Here is a 19,891-nt window from a genome sequence, read left to right as displayed (position 1 = left end):
CACAACAGCATGTGAAATTTGTCAATCAGTGTTGCTTCTTAAGTGGACAGTTTGATTTCACAGAAGTGTGATTGACTTGGAGTTACATTGTGTTGTTTAAGTGTTCCCTTTATTTTTTGGAGCAGTGTATATTGTGAAGACCTAGGCTATGTTTACACAGCCACCATAATAACTGAAATCTAATTTTATTTTCTGTCCACACTGTTTTACCTGTGACCCATGTCAGATTTGCGCATTCATACTGCTGTAGTCCTTGAAGTAGCGCACGGAGGATGAGGTTTGTATCAGGATTCAGATCCACATAAGGAGCCCAAATCTCAGTCAAGGCGGGATAAATTGGTAGTTAAATCAGATGCCATGTGCTTTTTTTTGTTGCTGTTTACAGATTGGGGAAAAGATCAGAGGTATAAGATTTTCTAAATAATTGGCAATATATCAGAATTTGCTGCCTGTGTAAACACAGCACTAGTTTACAAGTTATACAGATGAGCCAATTCCCAGATCCTTCAAGTTAAGACAGGCCATGCCCATTTGATACATGGGCTGCTCATTTACTAAGGGTTACACTTGCATGTCTCAAGAGGGCCAGATGGTACACACCTGTGATATACACTACTGGTGAAAAGTTTTAGAACACCTACTCATTCAAGCGTCTTTCTTCATTTTTACCATTTTCTATATTGTAGAATAATAGTGAAGACATCAAAACTATGAAATAATACATGGAATCATGTAGTAACCCAAAAACTGTTAAAGAAATGTAATATATTTTATATTCTACAAATAGCCACCCTTTGCCTTGACAGCTTTGCACACTCTTGGCATTCTCTCAACCAGCTTCATGAGGTAGTCACCTGGAATGCATTTCAATTAACAGGTGTGCCTTGTTAATTTGTGGGATTTCTTTCCTTAATGTGTTTCAGCCAATCAGTTATGCTGTGACAAGGTAGGGGGGTATACAGAAGATAGTTCTACTTGGTAAAAGACCAAGTCCATATTATGGAAAGAACTGCTCAAATAAGCAAAGAGAAATGAGTCCATCATTACTTTAGAACATGAAGGTCAGTCAAATCTGGAACATTTCGAGAACTTCAAAGTTTCTTTTAGTGCAGTCGCAAAAAACATCAAGCGCTATGATGAAACTGGCTCTCATGAGGACCGCTACAGGAATGGAAGACCCAGAGTTACCTCTGCTGTAGAGGATAAGTTCATTAGTTACCAGCCTCAGAAATTGCAGGCCAAATAAATGCTTCACAGAGTTAAAGTAAAAGTGACATTTCAACATCAACTGTTCAGTGGAGACCGTGAATCAGGCCTTCATGGTCAAATTGCTGCAAAGAAACCACTACTAAAGGACACCAATAAGAAGAGACTTGCTTGGGCCAAGAAACACGAGCAATGGACATTAGACTGGTGGAAATTTGTCCATTGGTCTAGAGTCCAAATTAGAGATGTTTGGTTCCAACCGCCGTGTCATTGTGAGAGGCGGTGTGGGTGAAAGGATGATCACTGCATGTGTATTTCCCACCGTGAAGCATGGAGGAGTAGGTGTGATAGTGCTTTGCTGGTGACACTGTGACTCATTTAGAATTCAAGGCACACTTAAACAGCATTCTGCAGCTATACGCCATCCCATCTGGTTTGGGATTAGTGGGACTATCATTTGTTTTTCAACAGGACATTGACCCAAAACACACCTCAAGGCTGTGTAAGGGCTATTTGACCAAGAAGGAGAGTGATAGAGTGCTGCAGTGATGGACCTCAACCAAATTGAGATGATTTGGGATGCGTCGGTACTCTGACAATATGTAGCTACTTTTCTCGGTGTTGCTAGCCTACTTTTCTCAGGTAAAATGCAAGATTAACTTGAAGCAAAACATTAGGAAATGTAGCTGGCTACATTCTTTCTATGATTAAACATTGGAAATATGGCGGCCATGCATCATCTTTTCAAAAAAGACCTTGCTTTTTCATTGTAAGCTAATTTACTTGTGGCTGCCAGACAAATTGCTTTGTACTTCTGTTGTCATCTAATGAAAATGAATTTATTTTCTGTGTTGGAAAACTATAGTTGCATGTCCGTGATCACTCGAAGCAAAAAACAATTAGGAAATAAAGCAGATCGTGTTAATTTCACCTGTCACATTATTTTACAAGTTGACTGCAAGTATTTACTTAGAGTAGTTACAAATATTAACATTTATTGAACAACTTAAAATAGTGTCAACGTTATTGGCAATAGTGAAAAACCATCCCGTGGCTATTTCCAAATACCCCTGTATAGCCCAAGCCTATTGGATGCACTGCCAAACTCTCCAAAATGATGTTGGAGGCAGTTTATGGTAGAAAAATAAACATTCAATTCTCTGGCAACAGCTCTGGTGGACATTTTTGCAGTCAGCACGCCAATTGCACATTCCCTCAAAACTTCAGACATCTGTGGCATTGTTTTGTGTTGCAAAACTGTACATTTTAGAGTGGCCTTTTAATGTCCCCTACACAAGATACACCTGTGTGAATGTTATGCTGTTTTATCAACTTGATATACCACACCGATCAGGTAGATGGATTATCTTGGCAAAGGAGAAACGCTCACTAACAGGGATGTAAACAAATGTATGCATCAAATTTGAGAGAAATAAGCTTTTTGTGCATATGAAACATTTCTGGGATCATTTGTTTCAGCTCATGAACCATGGGACCAACACTTTACACATTGTGCTTATTTTTGGTTCTGCCTGCCCGCAGTAATCTTCTCTGATTGAGAGATTCAAGGGGCTATAATCATTAACATAGATGGAAAGCATTGAATATTTAAATTCATGCACTTAAAAATGAATTGTAACTTTCCCCCAAAAGCAATTAACTCCCACATCATATGAAGAAATGCATCTACCTGATTTAGGGGACACATGAACAGTTGGTGTTAAATAGTGTGTGAACAAAATTAAAATGTATAAATTGATGGTTAAGATTACAGGATGCCAATGTAATATTTTTCCATATTCTGTGCCAGTTAAAGCATAGTTCAGATTCCATTCGATCTGTGGACTATACTTTAATGGCTAGCTCAGAATGAGCTTTCCAAAAAAGTTGTTTATATATTAGAGAGATCAGTCCTTTCGGGAGCCCACATAATTTATTGATAATTCCCATCATTGGATGTTTCAGTAGTTGGGTTTCCCAAGGGACTCCATAGGCCAGCATAGCTGACCTAAGTTGTAAATATAGAAAAAAGGGAGTTGATATTGAGAAAAATATCTGCACTGGGCATTTAAACTATTATGATGGCTAGGGATATGTTAGTGCTTTAAATTATTTACAAGTGGTCAAAAGGGATATAGTCAACTAACAAATCAATTACAGTATAAATTGTCATTGTGACATGACTGTCAAAGTCCTTCATTGGAATGGAAATAAGATTCTCTCTAGCTCTCTGGTGAGTAAATCTTGATGAGATGCTGAAGTTCAGTGGGGTACCCAGTCATCGGACACCTCTGGTTGGCTTTGATGTAGACATAAATACAGCGGTAACAGAAGACAAACCCAGAGGTGGAGAGGACGGTATCATTGGTGCGGATCTTGCAGCAGAGTGGACATGCTTTGCTGTGTCTGGTCAGTGGTTCTTGGTTCTGGAGGTGGATGGGAGGGGGTGGTGTGGGGAGGGAGGTCAGGGTCTTGATGGTGTTCTGGTTCTCTGAGGAGTACCACCACTCGAGGAACTGCAGGAAAAACACTCCCAAGGAAAGACTAGTGGAGAGGGACAGAGCCACACCCCCCACCACTGTCGACGTCAGCCTCCGCAGCCTCTCACCAACACTGGGAAGAAATAACAACTTAGAGGGAAGTATGCTTATAGGCTAAATGCTTTTAAAAGTGATTACATTTCTTATGGCTGGGGGCAGTATTGAGTAGCTTGGATGAATAAGGTACCCAGAGTAAACTGCCTGCGACTCAGGCCCAGTTGCTAATACATGCATATTATTAGTATTAGATTTGGATAGAAAACACTCTGAAGTTTCTAAAACTGTTTGAATGGTGTATGCGAGTATAACAGAACTCATATGGCAGGCAAAAACCTGAGAAAAAAATCCAACCAGGAAGTGGGAAATGTGAGGTTTGTAGTTCAAGTCATTGCCTATTGAATATACAGTGCATATTGCACTCCCTAAGGCTTCCACTAGATGTCAACAGTCTTTAGAACCTTGTTTGAGGCTTCTACTACGAAGGAGGGGGGGGAATGAGAGCTGATTGAGTCAGGTGTCTGCCAGAGTGCCATGAGCTATCACGCGCACTCACGTGAGAGTTAGCTGTGTTCCATCGCATTTCTACAAAGGAATTCTCCGGTTGAATCATTATTGAAGATTTATGGTAAAAACATCCTAAAGATTGATTCTATACTTCGTTTGACATGTTTCTACGAACTGTAATATAACTTTTAGTCTGAACTTTCGCCTGGACTTTCCTGCGCCTCGTGAGTTTGGATTGTGTACTAAACGTGCAAACAAAAAGGAGGTATTTGGACATAAATGGACTTTATCGAACAAATCCAACATTTATTGTGGAACTGGGATTCCTGGGAGTGCATTCTGATGAAGATCAAAGGCAAGTGAATATTTATAATGCTATTTCTGACTTCTGTTGACTCCACAACATGGCGGATAGCTGTATGGCTTGTTTTGTTGTCTGAGCGCTATACTCAGATTATTGCATGGTGTGCTTTTTTGATATCTGACACAGCGGTTGCATTAAGGAGAAGTTTATCTAAAGTTCCATGCATAACACTTGTATTTATCAACATTTATGATGAGTATTTCTGTAAATTTATGTGGCCCTCTGCAAAATCACTGGATGTTTTGGAAGCAAAACATTACTGAACATAACGCGCCAATGTAAACTGAGATTTTTGGATATAAATATGAACTTTATCGAACAAAACATACATGTATTGTGTAACATGAAGTCCTATGAGTGTCATCTGATGAAGATCATCAAAGGTAAGTGATTAATTTTCTCCATTTCTGCTTTTTGTGACTACTCTTTGGCTGGAAAAATGGCTGTTTTTCTGTGACTAGGTGCAGACATAACATAATCGTTTGGTGTGCTTTCGTTGTAAAGCCTTTTTGAAAATCGGACACTGTGGTGAGATTAACAAGTTTCTTTAAAATGGTGTAAAATCCTTCTAAGTTTGAGGAATTTTAATTATGATTTCTGAGATTTCTGTTTTGAATTTGGCACCCTGCACTTTCACTGGCTGTTGTCATATCGATCCCGTTAGCCATAAGAAGTTAAACTCTTTGAACTCAGGGTCCCTTGAGACAGGATATCCCAATTTCATTCTTACCTTAAGCCGATGGCCCTGGAAGGCGAGGCTGGTTTGAGGTCCATATTTGTGATGTCATGTCCTGTGAGGTGAGCCAGCCTGACACCTGCCAGCCACAGAAATGGTGAGTGGGTCTTGGCTCGGCCAAACACATACAACAGCTGCTGGCAGAACACCCAGCTGTCCCAGCCCATGCTGACATAGGGGTAGGCTGCCAGGAAGGCCCTGTACATCCTTTGCAAGGGCGTCTGTGGCAGGCGGATGGAAAAATCGTCCTCATCCCTCTGCTTGGCTAGTACCTGTTCCAGCTTGGCCCTCAAGTAAGGAACGAGGGCAAGCAGGATCAGCGAGCACCAGTGGTGTTTCCCACGCAGACCCAGGTGAGCTGGCCGCTCGCGACCAGAAGCAGCCACGCGCTTTAGGCTGTAAAAGTTCTCAGAGAATGAGGCGCTAGTCCGTGACAGAAAATGGTGCTGAAGCAATACATCGAGAACACCGTAAATCTCGTCAAATCTCCGCCAGAGGAATCCGTAGCGAGAGGGGTTAGACTCAGCCAGAACCTGAGGTAATAGTTGAGAGAAGGAACTTAGATATCAAACTTGAATCACACAGCAAAGTCAGTATATGGACACCACATTTTAAGAAGGCCATACAAGGTTGAATACAAACTATTTAACACATCAAGTGATCCAACATCATAATGCTATTTATGTAGTCTAGACGGATACCTTGATGGGCCAACGTTCTCCTGCACAAATATATGAGCATGTGTGCAGGATTTTGTTCCAGCCGTTTCAAATAATCAACCGTTGTTGGATAAACATGGTTTATATAGTTTCTCCCTGGAGTGTATTTATTACGTATTACTTTGGAAACAGTTAACCGTTTAAGAACGAAACGGGGAAGGACCTACCTGAACGTGTCCAATAGAAACACGTTAGTTGCGAAATGTTTACCGTTTGGAGTAAACTGATTCTGTTGCAAAACGAAAAGTTATGCAACCGACTCGGCGTAATAAATACACACCAGGTGTCTGTAGATGTAGCAAAAATGACATGGGTGAGAAAATGTCGTCGAACCTTCACTGCGTGTCGCAAGGCGGGTCTGACTGCACCCATCAGGGAGTCCTGTGCCAAGACCTCGAATATCGACGGTCTGTCATCTGCAGCTGCAGCTGTCAAATGTGCACCACGTTCTGCCATGGCTGGTGACTTCAAACACGTTTGGCAAAAGGATCAATTACCTAAATAGCTAGCCAAGTTGGCTAAAAGAGACTGCGAGTGAAGTTAGTTAGCTTGCTTAGTAGTACCACTTAATACTGCACAAGTTCAACAAATATAAATAGCTAGCTACATCAAGCTGGTTTTCGTGTTTCTTTGAACTACTCATTTCCCCTCTGTAAAGATAGTCCGGCTATTTCCGGTGGAAATGAACTCCGGTGTTACGCCTTTCTGTCTCCGACGCCTTTCACTCATTTTGTTTTTTTCGGGAGTGCTGTCTTTCCACGGCTAGCTATCCCTTTGCTGTAATCAAGGAGGAAAAACATCTTTCAAATTGTGGAATAACGTCACTCACCCTAGCGACGTATTTTCTTATTGAAATTACCTAAAAACAAGTCTGTACCTTTCCATTTATAATTTAGATTTTTTACGTTAATTCAATTCAATGGGCTTTACGTTAATGCTAACTACCTATTTGAAAGTACCGAGGCCTCACATCCATAGCCAGCTAATGATATAGTTTAGTATGACAGATATTTCCCCTTCTCCACTGGTGTTAAGATAATGGGGTCAACTTGGCTCTGTTATTAGTTTAAGCTTGTTGAATTTATAATAGCTAGTCTATTGACCAACCTGTTTTTTCTCTGTATTATAAAAGGCAGTAAACTGCCTTCCTAACTAGATAGGTAGTTAACGTTAGCCGGTGAAAGTGATGCTGATTGCTGCTGTCGTGACGTCCAGCTGTTGTCTGTCATTGAATGCTGTAATATGTGTGCTCTGGTTGTAATGTCTCATTCAACTGTATAAAACATATTTAGAAGCCAAGATTATATATAACTATAATTATTAGCAATGTGTCGTCGTAGCCTCTGGGCCAGGGGTGTCACGTCGAACACGCGTAGGCGTCCAGTCCGCAGGTGGTTTGAGTAAAAAACAAACAACGTTTGAGTATTTTTTTAATTTATTTTTTACCACTACATTACTTAGGCCTGTTATGTGTCCTGTCCTGTGTCCTCTAATGCTTGATATTTCCCTGTAACAGATTTGAAGAACATCTACAATGACTGACTCAAAATATTTTACAACAAATAAAAAAGGTGAGTCTTAAAACGATTCTTGGTATTGTCTTCTTCCATGACACATCACCCCCTTGATCAAGAGTGCACAACTATCATTAGGTTGGTGTGGATAATATTAAACAGTGCAACATAACTCTTGAGGGAAATAGATTGTCTCCTACTCTCCTTTCCTCACAAACACAGAATGTATGAAATTACCACTAAAGGCTGAACTATTCATGATAAAATTGACAACTGAACTGACAGCTCAACCAGTGTTGCTGGATGAGAGCATCATTCTGTTTTCACACTGGACTGTCACTAATGTTGCATGTATCCTGTTACAGGGGAGATCTTTGAGCTGAAGGCAGAGCTGAACAATGAGAAGAAAGAGAAGAGGAAGGAGGCAGTGAAGAAGGTCATTGCGGCTATGACTGTGGGCAAGGATGTCAGGTACAGTACACTTGATTACATACTTTGACAGTTCTGTGTGTTGACCTATACATCCCACTGACATTGCCTAATGACTTCTGCTCTCCAAACATTGTTCAGCAATTACCTTTACTTTAATGTAAAAGAGACTGCCTACTTGGCTATAGTTAGCAAGTTATCTCTGATAATCTCTATTATTAAAGAGAGATCAAAATATTTTAATGAAACATGTTTGATATGTAGAGTTATAATTGCCTCCCTGTCAAAAATATTGTGAGTTATAGTGATGAGAAAACATTGGTGATGTCCTATCCCTCTGTTCTTTAGCTCCCTCTTCCCAGATGTGGTGAACTGCATGCAGACTGACAACCTGGAGCTGAAAAAGCTGGTCTACCTGTACCTGATGAACTACGCCAAGAGCCAGCCCGACATGGCCATCATGGCTGTCAACAGCTTTGTCAAGGCAAGGCCTTTTATTTTTTTATACATGGTTTTCCACTTACATTGGCTTTTAACAAATTACACAGCCTAGCCCTTACAATACTGCACTTCCCTACCCATAGATATCTTACCTCTCTCTCCCTCAGGACTGTGAGGACCCTAACCCCCTGATCCGTGCCCTGGCTGTGCGCACCATGGGCTGCATCCGCGTGGACAAGATTACAGAGTACCTGTGTGAGCCGCTGAGAAAGTGTCTGAAGGACGAGGACCCATACGTGAGAAAGACAGCAGCAGTGTGCGTGGCAAAGCTCCACGACATCAACGCCCAGATGGTGGAGGACCAGGGTTTCCTGGACTCCCTCAGGGATCTCATTGCCGACTCCAACCCCATGGTAGGTTTGGCTGGCACTAGGACCCTAGGCACAGCCAAGACTATGTATATTTTCAGACTTTTTAAAAACGTATACACGTCCTTCTGGGGCCTGGGGTAATTTAAAAACAGCCTGTAAGGGTGTTTTTCCAAGACCTGTTTCAACAGAGTTAGTCATGATTCAAACCTTTTCCCCTATGAAAGGCTTTGCTCTACCATGCTAGACAAGACAAGACAGAGTACATCATGTTTTCCTAATCACTGGCCACTGTGTCTGAACCTCCAGGTGGTGGCCAACGCGGTGGCAGCTCTGTCTGAGATTAGTGAGTCCCACCCCAACAGCAACCTGCTGGACCTCAACCCACAGAACATCAACAAGCTGCTGACAGCCCTCAACGAGTGCACAGAGTGGGGCCAGATCTTCATCCTGGACTGCCTGTCCAACTACAACCCCAAAGACGAGCGAGAGGCCCAGAGGTACGTTCAGTTATCATTCTGAAGACTTTTAGGATTTTCTATTTTTTTCATAGAAACTAAACTTAATGCTGACTTAGTTGTCAGAGAAACATATTTGCAATACACATCCAAGTTTTATTTATTTTTATGTGAGAACTTTTGAATGTTAGTTGCTGGGTGTTGTGATAAATCTCCACAATAATTCCTGCGGACTAAAACTTTACCAGCTGCTGCGTTTGTGCATACATTCACCTATTTTGATGTTGTCAACTTTTAATGACTTTGTAATAAACATGTCTGTCCTCCTCTTTCTCTCCCAGCATCTGCGAGCGGGTCACGCCCCGTCTCTCCCACGCCAACTCGGCGGTGGTGTTGTCGGCTGTCAAGGTGCTGATGAAGTTCTTGGAACTGCTACCCAAGGAGTTGGACTACTACAACACCCTGCTGAAGAAGCTGTCCCCACCGCTGGTCACCCTTCTCTCTGGGGAGCCAGAGGTCCAGTATGTGGCCCTCAGGAATATCAACCTCATCGTCCAGAAAAGGTCAGGGGCCACTTGCTGATAAATACTTTATTGTAGGGCTGGGCGATTTTACGATTGCATCGTCTATCGACAATGTTTGACAGCCATCGTCTATGGTGACGACATCGTGATGTCCAAACGATGTTGTAGCATATTTGAACTTCACTGCACCGCCGGAGTCTGGCAGCACACAACAGTGCAGAGAGCACATGGCAGGGCGACATGCCCAATGGCCCATTCCCTATTTGCCATATTTAGTATTTATTAGGATCCCCAATTAGCTGCTACCGAGGCAACGGTTACTCTTCCTGGGGTCCAAACAGGAAACAACACAACAAATCAAATACATAATATACATACATGCACTACATTTACATCACAATTTAGCCATTCTGCAGGTGCTCCCATCCAGAGCAACCCACAGCTAATGCATTCATCTTAAGATAGCCAGACGAGACAACCACGTCACAGTCTTATCCCAACCACGTATAACATACATAATGCAATGAAAATACAATACAAAATGCATAGAAATGTCTGTCTCTTCACAATCCCTGTCTTGCCATGTTCTTTTATCTATTTTTAAAAAATCTGTTTTTATTGCTAGCTTGAGTTACCTGGGGTGGCAGAGAGTTCCATTTAGTCATGGCTCTATTTAATACTGTGTGTTTCCCAGCCTCTGTTCTGGACCTAAGGACTGTGAAGAGACCTCTGGTTGCATGTCTTGTGTAATACAGATGAGTTGTACAAGCTATGTGCCAACTGCTTGAACAGACAGCTTGGTACCTTCAACACATCAACACCTCGCACAAAGACCAATAGTGATGCAGACAATCTCTCCTCAACTTTGAGCCAGAAGAGAATGACATGCATGTCATTGACATTAGCCCTCCGCGTACATTTAAGTGCAATACGTGCTGCTCTGTTTTGGACCAACTGCAATTTGTCTATGTCCTTCTTTGCCCCACATGACCACACAACTGGACAGTAGTCCAGGTGAGACGAAACCAAGGCCTATAGGACCTGTCTGGTTGACTGAGATATCAAGAAAGTAGAGCAATGCCTTATCATGGACAGACCTCTTCCCATTTTAGTAACCATTGGGTCTATATGTTTTGACCATGATAGCAGGCTATCTAGGGTGACACCCAGAAGTTTAGTCTCTTCAACTTGCTCAATAGGCACATATTCAATAATGGATTCAGATGAGGTTTAGGGTTGAGCAAGTGATTTTCCCAAAATATTATGCTTTGAGTTTTCTTTTATATTTAGCACCAGCCTATTTCTAGTTACCCATTCTAAAACTGACTGGAGCGCTATGTTAAGGGTGTCAGTTATTTATTTTACTGTTTCAGCCGACCTGTACTCTGCTGAGTCATCAGTATACATAGACACACATGCTTTATTCAAGGTCAGTGGAAGGTCATTATACTTTAAATATGCAGACACAGATTAAAAGTAATACTTCTGACAGCCAACTTTCTAGATCTGCCTACAACATCTGGACTTTCTATCTCTGCTTACCACATCTGGACTTTCTAGCTCTGCTTACAACATCTGGACTTTCTTGCTCTGCCTACAACATTGGATTTTCTAGCGCTGCCTACAACATCTGGACTTTCTAGCGCTGCCTACAACATCTGCACTTTCTAGCTCTGCTTACAACATCTGCACTTTCTAGCTCTGCTTACAACATCTGGACTTTCTATCTCTGCTTACAACATCTGGACTTTCTAGCTCTGCTTACAACATCTGGACTTTCTAGCTCTGCCTACAACATTGGATTTTCTAGCGCTGCCTACAACATCTGGGCTTTCTAGTGCTGCCTACAACATCTGCGCTTTCTAGCTCTGCCTACAACATCTGCACTTTCTAGCTCTGCTTACAACATCTGCACTTTCTAGCTCTGCTTACAACATCTGGACTTTCTAGCTCTGCTTACAACATCTGGGCTTTCTAGCGCTGCCTACAACATCTGGACTTTCTAGCTCTACTTACAACATCTGGACTTTCTAGCTCTACTTACAACATCTGGACTTTCTAGCTCTGCCTACAACATCTGGACTTTCTAGCTCTCCCTAAAACATCTGGACTTTTTAGCATTTCCAGAAAGCATGGATTATTGAGTCATTATTAGTTTTACACTTAAGACATGACTCTGCCTTTGTGCTGTAGAATTAGTAAATGTCTCTTGTATAATAAATCAAATAAAATCAAATAAAATGTATTTGTCACATACACATGGTTAGCAGATGTTAATGCGAGTGTAGCGAAATGCTTGTGCTTCTAGTTCCGACAATGCAGTAATAACCAACAAGTAATCTAACTAACAATTCCAAAACTACTGTCTTATACACACAAGTGTAAGGGGATAAAGAATATGTACATAAAGATATATGAATGAGTGATGGTATAGAGCGGCATAGGCAAGATACAGTAGATGGTATCGAGTACAGTATATACATATGAGATGAGTATGTAAACAAAGTGGCATAGTTAAAGTGGCTAGTGATACATGTATTACATAAAGATGCAGTAGATGATATAGAGTACAGTATATACGTATACATATGAGATGAATAATGTAGGGTATGTAAACATTATATTAGGTAGCATTGTTTAAAGTGGCTAGTGATATATTTTACATCATTTCCCATCAATTCCCATTATTAAAGTGGCTGGAGTTGAGTCAGTGTGTTGGCAGCAGCCACTCAATGTTAGTGGTGGCTGTTTAACAGTCTGATGGCCTTGAGATAGAAGCTGTTTTTCAGTCTCTCGGTCCCAGCTTTGATGCACCTTTACTGACCTCGCCTTCTGGATGATAGCGGGGTGAACAGGCAGTGGCTCGGGTGGTTGTTGTCCTTGATGATCTTTATGGCCTTCCTGTAACATCGGGTGGTGTAGGTGTCCTGGAAGGCAGGTAGTTTGCCCCCGGTGATGCATTGTGCAGACCTCACTACCCTCTGGAGAGCCTTACGGTTGTGGGCGGAGCAGTTGCCGTACCAGGCGGTGATACAGCCCGCCAGGATGCTCTCGATTGTGCATCTGTAGAAGTTTGTGAGTGCTTTTGGTGACAAGCCAAATTTCTTCAGCCTCCTGAGGTTGAAGAGGCGCTGCTGCGCCTTCTTCACGACGCTGTCTGTGTGGGTGGACCAATTCAGTTTGTCTGTGATGTGTATGCCGAGGAACTTAAAACTTGCTACCCTCTCCACTACTGTTAAAATCGATGTGGATAGGGGGGTGTTCACTCTGCTGTTTCCTGAAGTCCACAATCATCTCATTAGTTTTGTTGATGTTGAGTGTGAGGTTATTTTCCTGACACCACACTCCAAGGGCCCTCACCTCCTCCCTGTAGGCCGTCTCGTCGTTGTTGGTAATCAAGCCTACCACTGTTGTGTCGTCCGCAAACTTGATGATTGAGTTGGAGGCGTGCGTGGCCACGCAGTCGTGGGTGAACTGGGAGTACAGTAGAGGGCTCAGAACGCACCCTTGTGGGGCCCCAGTGTTGAGGATCAGTGGGGTGGAGATGTTGTTGCCTACCCTCACCACCTGGGGGCGGCCCGTCAGGAAGTCCAGTACCCAGTTGCACAGGGCGGGGTCGAGACCCAGGGTCTCGAGCTTGATGACGAGCTTGGAGGGTACTACGGTGTTAAATGCCGAGCTGTAGTCGATGAACAGCATTCTCACATAGGTATTCCTCTTGTCCAGATGGGTTAGGGCAGTGTGCAGTGTGGTTGAGATTGCATCGTCCGTGGACCTATTTGGGCGGTAAGCAAATTGGAGTGGGTCTAGGGTGTCAGGTAGGGTGGAGGTGATATGGTCCTTGACTAGTCTCTCAAAGCACTTCATGATGACGGAAGTGAGTGCTACGGGGCGGTAGTCGTTTAGCTCAGTTACCTTAGCTTTCTTGGGAACAGGAACAATGGTGGCCCTCGAAGAATGTGGGAACAGCAGACTGGGATAGGGATTGATTGAATATGTCCGTAAACACACCGGCCAGCTGGTATGCGCATGCTCTGAGGGCGCGGCTGGGGATGCCGTCTGGGCCTGCAGCCTTGCGAGGGTTAACATGTTTAAATGTTTTACTCACCTCGGCTGCAGTGAAGGAGAGGCCGCATGTTTTGGTTGCAGGCCGTGTCAGTGGCACTGTATTGTCCTCAAAGCGGGCAAAAAAGTTATTTAGTCTGCCTGGGAGCAAGACATCCTGGTCCGTGACGGGGCTGGTTTTCTTTTTGTAATCTGTGATTGACTGTAGACCCTGCCACATACCTCTTGTGTCTGAGCCGTTGAATTGAGATTCTACTTTGTCTCTATACTGACGCTTAGCTTGTTTGATTGCCTTGCGGAGGGAATAGCTACACTGTTTGTATTCGGTCATGTTTCCGGTCACCTTGCCCTGATTAAAAGCAGTGGTTCGCGCTTTCAGTTTCACGCGAATGCTGCTATCAATCCACGGTTTCTGGTTTGGGAATGTTTTAATCGTTGATATGGGAACGACATCTTCAACGCATGTTCTAATGAACTCGCACACCGAATCAGCGTATTCGTCAATGTTGTTGTCTGACGCAATACGAAACATATCCCAGTCCATGTGATGGAAGCAGTCAAATAGAGTTTGTTCAGAGCCATCGATGTGTCTGCTTGGGGGGGAATATATACGGCTGTGATTATAATCGAAGAGAATTCCCTTGGTAGATAATGCGGTCGACATTTGATTGTGAGGAATTCTAATTCCGGTGAACAGAAGGACTTGAGTTCCTGTATGCTTTTGTGACCACACCACGTCTCGTTAGCCATAAGGCATACGCCCCCGAATGACCACCGGCGCCGATAGAGATGGCCGCCTCGCTTCGCGTTCCTAGGAAACTATGCAGTTTTTTGTTTTTTCCGTGTTATTTCTTACATTAGTACCCCAGGTCATCTTAGGTTTCATTACATACAGTCGAGAAGAACTACTGAATATAAGAGCAGCGTCAACTCACCATCAGTACGACCAAGAATATGACTTTTGCAAAGCGGATCCTGTGTTCTGCCTTTCACCCAGGACAATGGAATGGATCCCAGCCGGCGACCCAAAAAAACGACTTCGTAAAAGAGGGAAACGTAGCGGTCTTCTGGTCAGACTCCGGAGACGGGCACATCGTGCACCACTCCCCAGTATACTTCTCGCCAATGTCCAGTCTCTTGACAACAAGGTTGATGAAATCCGAGCAAGGGTAGCATTCCAGAGGGACATCAGACTGTAACGTTCTTTGCTTCACGGAAACATGGCTCACTGGAGAGACGCTATCGGAGTCGGTGTAGCCAGCTGGTTTCTCCACGCATTGCGCCGACAGAAACAAACATCTTTCTGGTAAGAAGAGGGGCGGGGGCGTATGCGTCCATTTTTGTTAACTGTAATTAAATTAGTTATGCTCCAACTTTCCCTCCATCTTGTGCCAACATCAGTTCTTTTTAATCGTTAACATTTTTTTCTAAGAGATTGTCAGTTGGATATGCTCTCTGCAATGTTTTGTATATCTTCCTTATCATATGAACATCAATTTCTGACCCATAAGATTCCCTAAATTTGCTCATCTTGTAAACAAACAAGTTTATAAAGTGGTTGGCATTCTCAAAGGGTTTGGTTATGATGAAGGATGGAGCTGAGTTAGCGTTTCTGCCTAAAATGTAATTTAAGGTGCTCCAGAGCCTACATTTTCAATACATATGTTGTAGTTAGACTGTTAACATAATGCAAGAGAACGATGTAGATTGTAGAAAGAGCAGCGAGCACCAAAGCAGCGCAAAATGTGAGATAGGGCCTAACATGTTTTTTTCCCCCTCTCTAATGTCGGGTGATCATAGGCATTTTGCAATGGACACTCCGTTGTCTGGCTTATTGTTTTAATATCATAATTTCACTTTTTCTCCCCAATCCCCATTCAAATAGAATGTGACTTGTTGGCCTTATTTATTGCATACTATTTCATCAACTATCAAATGAATCTTTAGGCGTAACGGAGTTCCATCTCAGAAAGTTGTTTGCGAATAGCCTATATAAAAACATAGTATAGTAATAATGAGAGAGAGAACAAACAATTGCAATATAAACGAATCGAATAGGAAGTTGACCAAAGTGTAGGCAAAATAAATTGTGCTGTTGGAAACTTGCTACTTGCAAACCAAATAGCCAATAATAGGCTACAGCCTACTTCAATAAAAGTTACAGTAGGCTAAATGTTGCTTTTACAAGTTACAAACTAATATTGTCAGCCTTTATTAATGTCCTTGAATTGTGCTACGGGCAATCGGGCATAAGCTCCCACAGCAGCACTTTCAATAAGCAGGAACAAAAAATAAATGAATGATGAGTCGGTGTGGGCCTCAATTTAGTTTGAATAGCTTACAAATTGTGAATTTATATTAAAGTCTAAAATAATCAAATAAAACAAATGATTATTTAGCCTATAACATTATTTCTAATACCTGAATGAACTTTGACTTAAATAGGCCTATTATCCTTAGGCTATGCCTTTTGCCTATCGAAATGTAAAAATTCTAAATATTCAAAACAAATGATTATTTATAATATTCTTTATTACACTTAAAAACAAATTAACATAGGCCTATTATATTTTAGCCTATGCCAATTAGGATATGCCTTTTGTCTAACTGTACAAATCCTAAATATAGGCATACAAAAAAAGTATGAAAATAACCTAAATGAGGGCAAAATGAGGAAATGAGGAACCATTTAGTCTAATTGTTTTTTTTCACCATGTCTTAGGCCTACCTAAAGGTTTCTGGCAAGGAACATCAGCATGTTCACCTTTTCTGCCCCAGAGTAGCAAACTCAGGAGGATGATGGACTTGTAAATGTTGACAGAGGTTTGTCATTTATCCATCCTTTGCCCTGATAATCTTTTTGCGTATTCTGCAAGTGACTTCGGTCAGGTCTGCTGCTCACCTTTATCATTCGTCCTGAAACCGAAGAACTGCCAAACAGGCAGATGACAAACATGATTTCTTTCCCAGCCATCGTTTTTTTCTGATTCAGCGTAAGGCAGGCTATAGATACTAAGTGAAATCCAGTCACTTCTTTTTTGTCGAAAAGTAGCCTAATGGAAGAAGGTTGGAAATGTGCTTACCCAGATGATCAAGATTAAATAACAATAGTCTACACTTGATATGGCTATAATATACATTTTTAATATTTAGGCTAATATAACTGATATCTGAGTATTTCTATGGACAAGAGCGAAACATAGCCCTACCAATTTGAAAATCATTCTGTAGCCTAGACTAGCCTCTAAGGGATCAGGGCTGGAACAGAGTCAAGCAGATTTTGTTTGCTGATGTCAACATTGTGAACAGAGTGCCCCATGGTGGCGGTGGGGTTATGCTATGGGCAGGCATAAGCTATGGACAAGGAACACAATTGCCTTTTATCGATGGAAATTTGAATGCACCGAGATACCGTGACGAGATCTTGAGGCCCATTCATCCGTTGCCATCACCTCATGTTTCAGCATGATAATACACAGAAGGATCTGTACACAATTCCTGGTAGCTGAAAATGTCCCAGTTCTTCCATGGCCTGAATATTCACCAGACATGTCACCCATTGAGCATGTTTGGGATGCTCTGGATCGGTTCCCACCAATATCCAGCAACTTCACACAGGCATTGAAGAGGAGTGGGACAACATTACACAGGCCACAATCAACAGCCTGATCAAATCTTATGTATTCAGAGGTGTCACGCTGCATGACAGGTTTTCTGATCCACGCCCCCAACTTCTTTTTAAAGGTATCTGTGAACAACAGAAGCATATCTGTATTCCCAGTCTCGTGAAGCCCATAGATTAGGGCCTACTGATTTCCTTAGATGAACTGTAACTCAGTAAAATCTTAGAAATGGTTGCATATTGCGTTTTTCTATTTTTGTTGTGTATTTTTTTTAAATTGTTGGACATAAAAGACTAAAAACACCAGTAAATCAGATCTGTGATTTTAGTTTTGGAAATTTGTTCCAAAGTATTCCCACCCATAACAAAGATATATATATATATATATATATATATATATACTATATGTGATCATATACAAATGTAAGCAAGGTTTGAAATTATTATGTTTCAGTCAAATATTATATCTGTTTGGGCTTCTTGCAGTCAATTTGTAGTCTACAAAGGATTTGTAATTATGTTCTGGCCTCCTGACCATCCACTCAAGAAAATATAATCCCGCAGCTGAATCTAGTTAATTATCCCTTGTTTTTAGCCCTTTCTAAATGGATCCCTCAGTGATGTGGAATGTTTGATGTTAGATTAGACTGTTTAGTTACAATGTTTTGGCACCATGTTTTCGTTTGGTGCCATCCTCACTTCCTAGCCACAAGATGACAGAATTTCTCTTTCTATGTACCCTTCCCCTCTCTCAGCTCTGTGGGTTCAGATCAGGACCAGATGGATAGATAGATGTTCTGTTCCTATAATACATGTAATCTCTACTCTTTAGGCCTGAGATCCTTAAGCAGGAGATCAAGGTGTTCTTTGTCAAGTACAACGACCCCATCTACGTCAAACTGGAGAAACTGGACATCATGATTCGCCTGGCCTCCCAGGCCAACATAGCTCAGGTACCATTCATGGAACCCTATACCTCAGTCAATAGAACTCTACACTGAGTGTACAAAACATTAGGAACACCTTCCTAACATTGAGTTGCACCCCCTTATGCCCTCAGAACAGCCTCAGTTTGTCAGGGCATTGACTCTACAAGGTGTCAAGCGTTCCACAGGGATGCTGGCCAATGTTGACGCCAGTGCTTCCCACAGTTGTGTCAAATTGGCTGGATGTCCTTTGGATGGTGGACCATTCTTGATACTCGGGGGAAACTGTTGAGCGTGAAAAACCCAAAAGCGTTGCAGTTCTTGACACACTCAAACCAGTGTGCCTGGCACCTACCAGCGTTCGTTATTTTCATGAAAGCATGAAAACGTCATGGGATTTTTAAATTGTGTTTTCCAGGCCTGGAAAAGTTTTGGAAAGTCATAAAATCTGAAATGTTGTGGCAGTCATGGAAATTCTGAATATTTTCTGTTAATGTAATTTATTTAGGCACAGTTAAATATTTTATCAATCAAATAGAATCAGCATATAGCACATAGCCCGGATCGGAATGTCACTAGTGCACCAGCATAGTGCAAGACGAGTGGGCCGTTGCTCAAGGACAGAGAGACAGTCAGACATTGCATCAGCAGGTAGGCCTATAAAATTAACTAGGTAGCCAATTCAAAATATATATTGTACCCTCTAATGAACTGTTAAGCTATTTTTAGCATGTATTAATGGTTTCGTCATGTCCCAAAAAACTTTCCACCGACACTCGCGAATAAGGTCATACAAAGATTATTTACTTTTTTGAACAATTTACATCGTGGCAGGGTAGCCTAGTGGTTAGAGACTTGGACTAGTAACCGGAAGGTTGCAAGTTCAAACCCCCGAGCTGACAAGGTACAAATCTGTCGTTCTGCCCCTGAACAAGGCAGTTCCTAGGCCCTCATTGAAAATAAGAATTTGTTCTTAACTGACTTGCCTAGTTAAATTAGTTGGGATTCGGTTCAATCAAAATAATAATTTGTGAATCGTGAACATTATTTTTAGGAATAAACATTAGATGCAACCTTTCTTTTGGATTATGTTGCTTCAAAACTTGTTTTATAGATACTTCCAATTGATTTGAGCATCCAATGTATGGGACATTGTAACACAATAGATAAGTCAGCCTGCAAAGTAAACAACTCTAATGTAGCTAAGATAATTATGACTAAACTAGAAAAGGTACATTTTCTGGACATTTTTGTGCTTGCTTCAGCTGAATAAAAAGAATTGTAGCCTACAATATTAATTTGATCTTTGATATATTGAATGAGCAAATTATTTCAAAAGGCATAACTTATTTGTAATGTTGCAATGTTTTACATTCAGGGTGGTCAACCATCCTCCAGGAGAACTAATGGTTGTGCAGGTTTTTATTCAGGTCCCCCTCTGACAAATCACAGTTTAGAAATGAACTGCTCAACCA

General features: G+C 41.8%; 2 protein-coding genes across 2 annotated transcripts in view; one reads left to right on the top strand and one right to left on the bottom strand.

Moving 5' to 3' along the window:
* Nucleotides 1-2,026: 2,026 nt before the first annotated feature.
* pex12 (peroxisomal biogenesis factor 12) lies at nucleotides 2,027-6,742 on the bottom strand. The gene is made up of 3 exons (XM_024393904.2): nucleotides 6,403-6,742; nucleotides 5,345-5,883; nucleotides 2,027-3,819 (listed from the first exon to the last, which is right to left on the bottom strand). The coding sequence occupies exons 1-3, from the start codon at nucleotides 6,523-6,525 to the stop codon at nucleotides 3,429-3,431; spliced, it is 1,053 nt and encodes a 350-aa protein (XP_024249672.1). The 5' UTR covers nucleotides 6,526-6,742; the 3' UTR covers nucleotides 2,027-3,428.
* A 57-nt stretch (nucleotides 6,743-6,799) lies between these two features.
* Nucleotides 6,800-19,891, top strand: part of ap2b1 (adaptor related protein complex 2 subunit beta 1) — an 85,698-nt gene continuing 72,606 nt past the window's right edge. The window contains exons 1-8 of the mRNA XM_042308979.1: nucleotides 6,800-6,938; nucleotides 7,586-7,640; nucleotides 7,949-8,054; nucleotides 8,361-8,496; nucleotides 8,621-8,866; nucleotides 9,131-9,321; nucleotides 9,621-9,842; nucleotides 18,323-18,443. Coding sequence (XP_042164913.1) covers nucleotides 7,604-7,640; nucleotides 7,949-8,054; nucleotides 8,361-8,496; nucleotides 8,621-8,866; nucleotides 9,131-9,321; nucleotides 9,621-9,842; nucleotides 18,323-18,443 — 1,059 coding nt within the window. The 5' untranslated portion in view covers nucleotides 6,800-6,938; nucleotides 7,586-7,603. The remainder of the gene's footprint in view (nucleotides 6,939-7,585; nucleotides 7,641-7,948; nucleotides 8,055-8,360; nucleotides 8,497-8,620; nucleotides 8,867-9,130; nucleotides 9,322-9,620; nucleotides 9,843-18,322; nucleotides 18,444-19,891) is intronic.

The sequence above is a fragment of the Oncorhynchus tshawytscha genome, linkage group LG30, assembly GCF_018296145.1.
Source record: "Oncorhynchus tshawytscha isolate Ot180627B linkage group LG30, Otsh_v2.0, whole genome shotgun sequence".
In the NCBI taxonomy this organism is placed as follows: Eukaryota; Metazoa; Chordata; class Actinopteri; order Salmoniformes; family Salmonidae; genus Oncorhynchus; species Oncorhynchus tshawytscha.
Note: the sequence above shows the minus strand (reverse complement) of the source record. Positions and strands in the feature narration are given on the sequence as shown.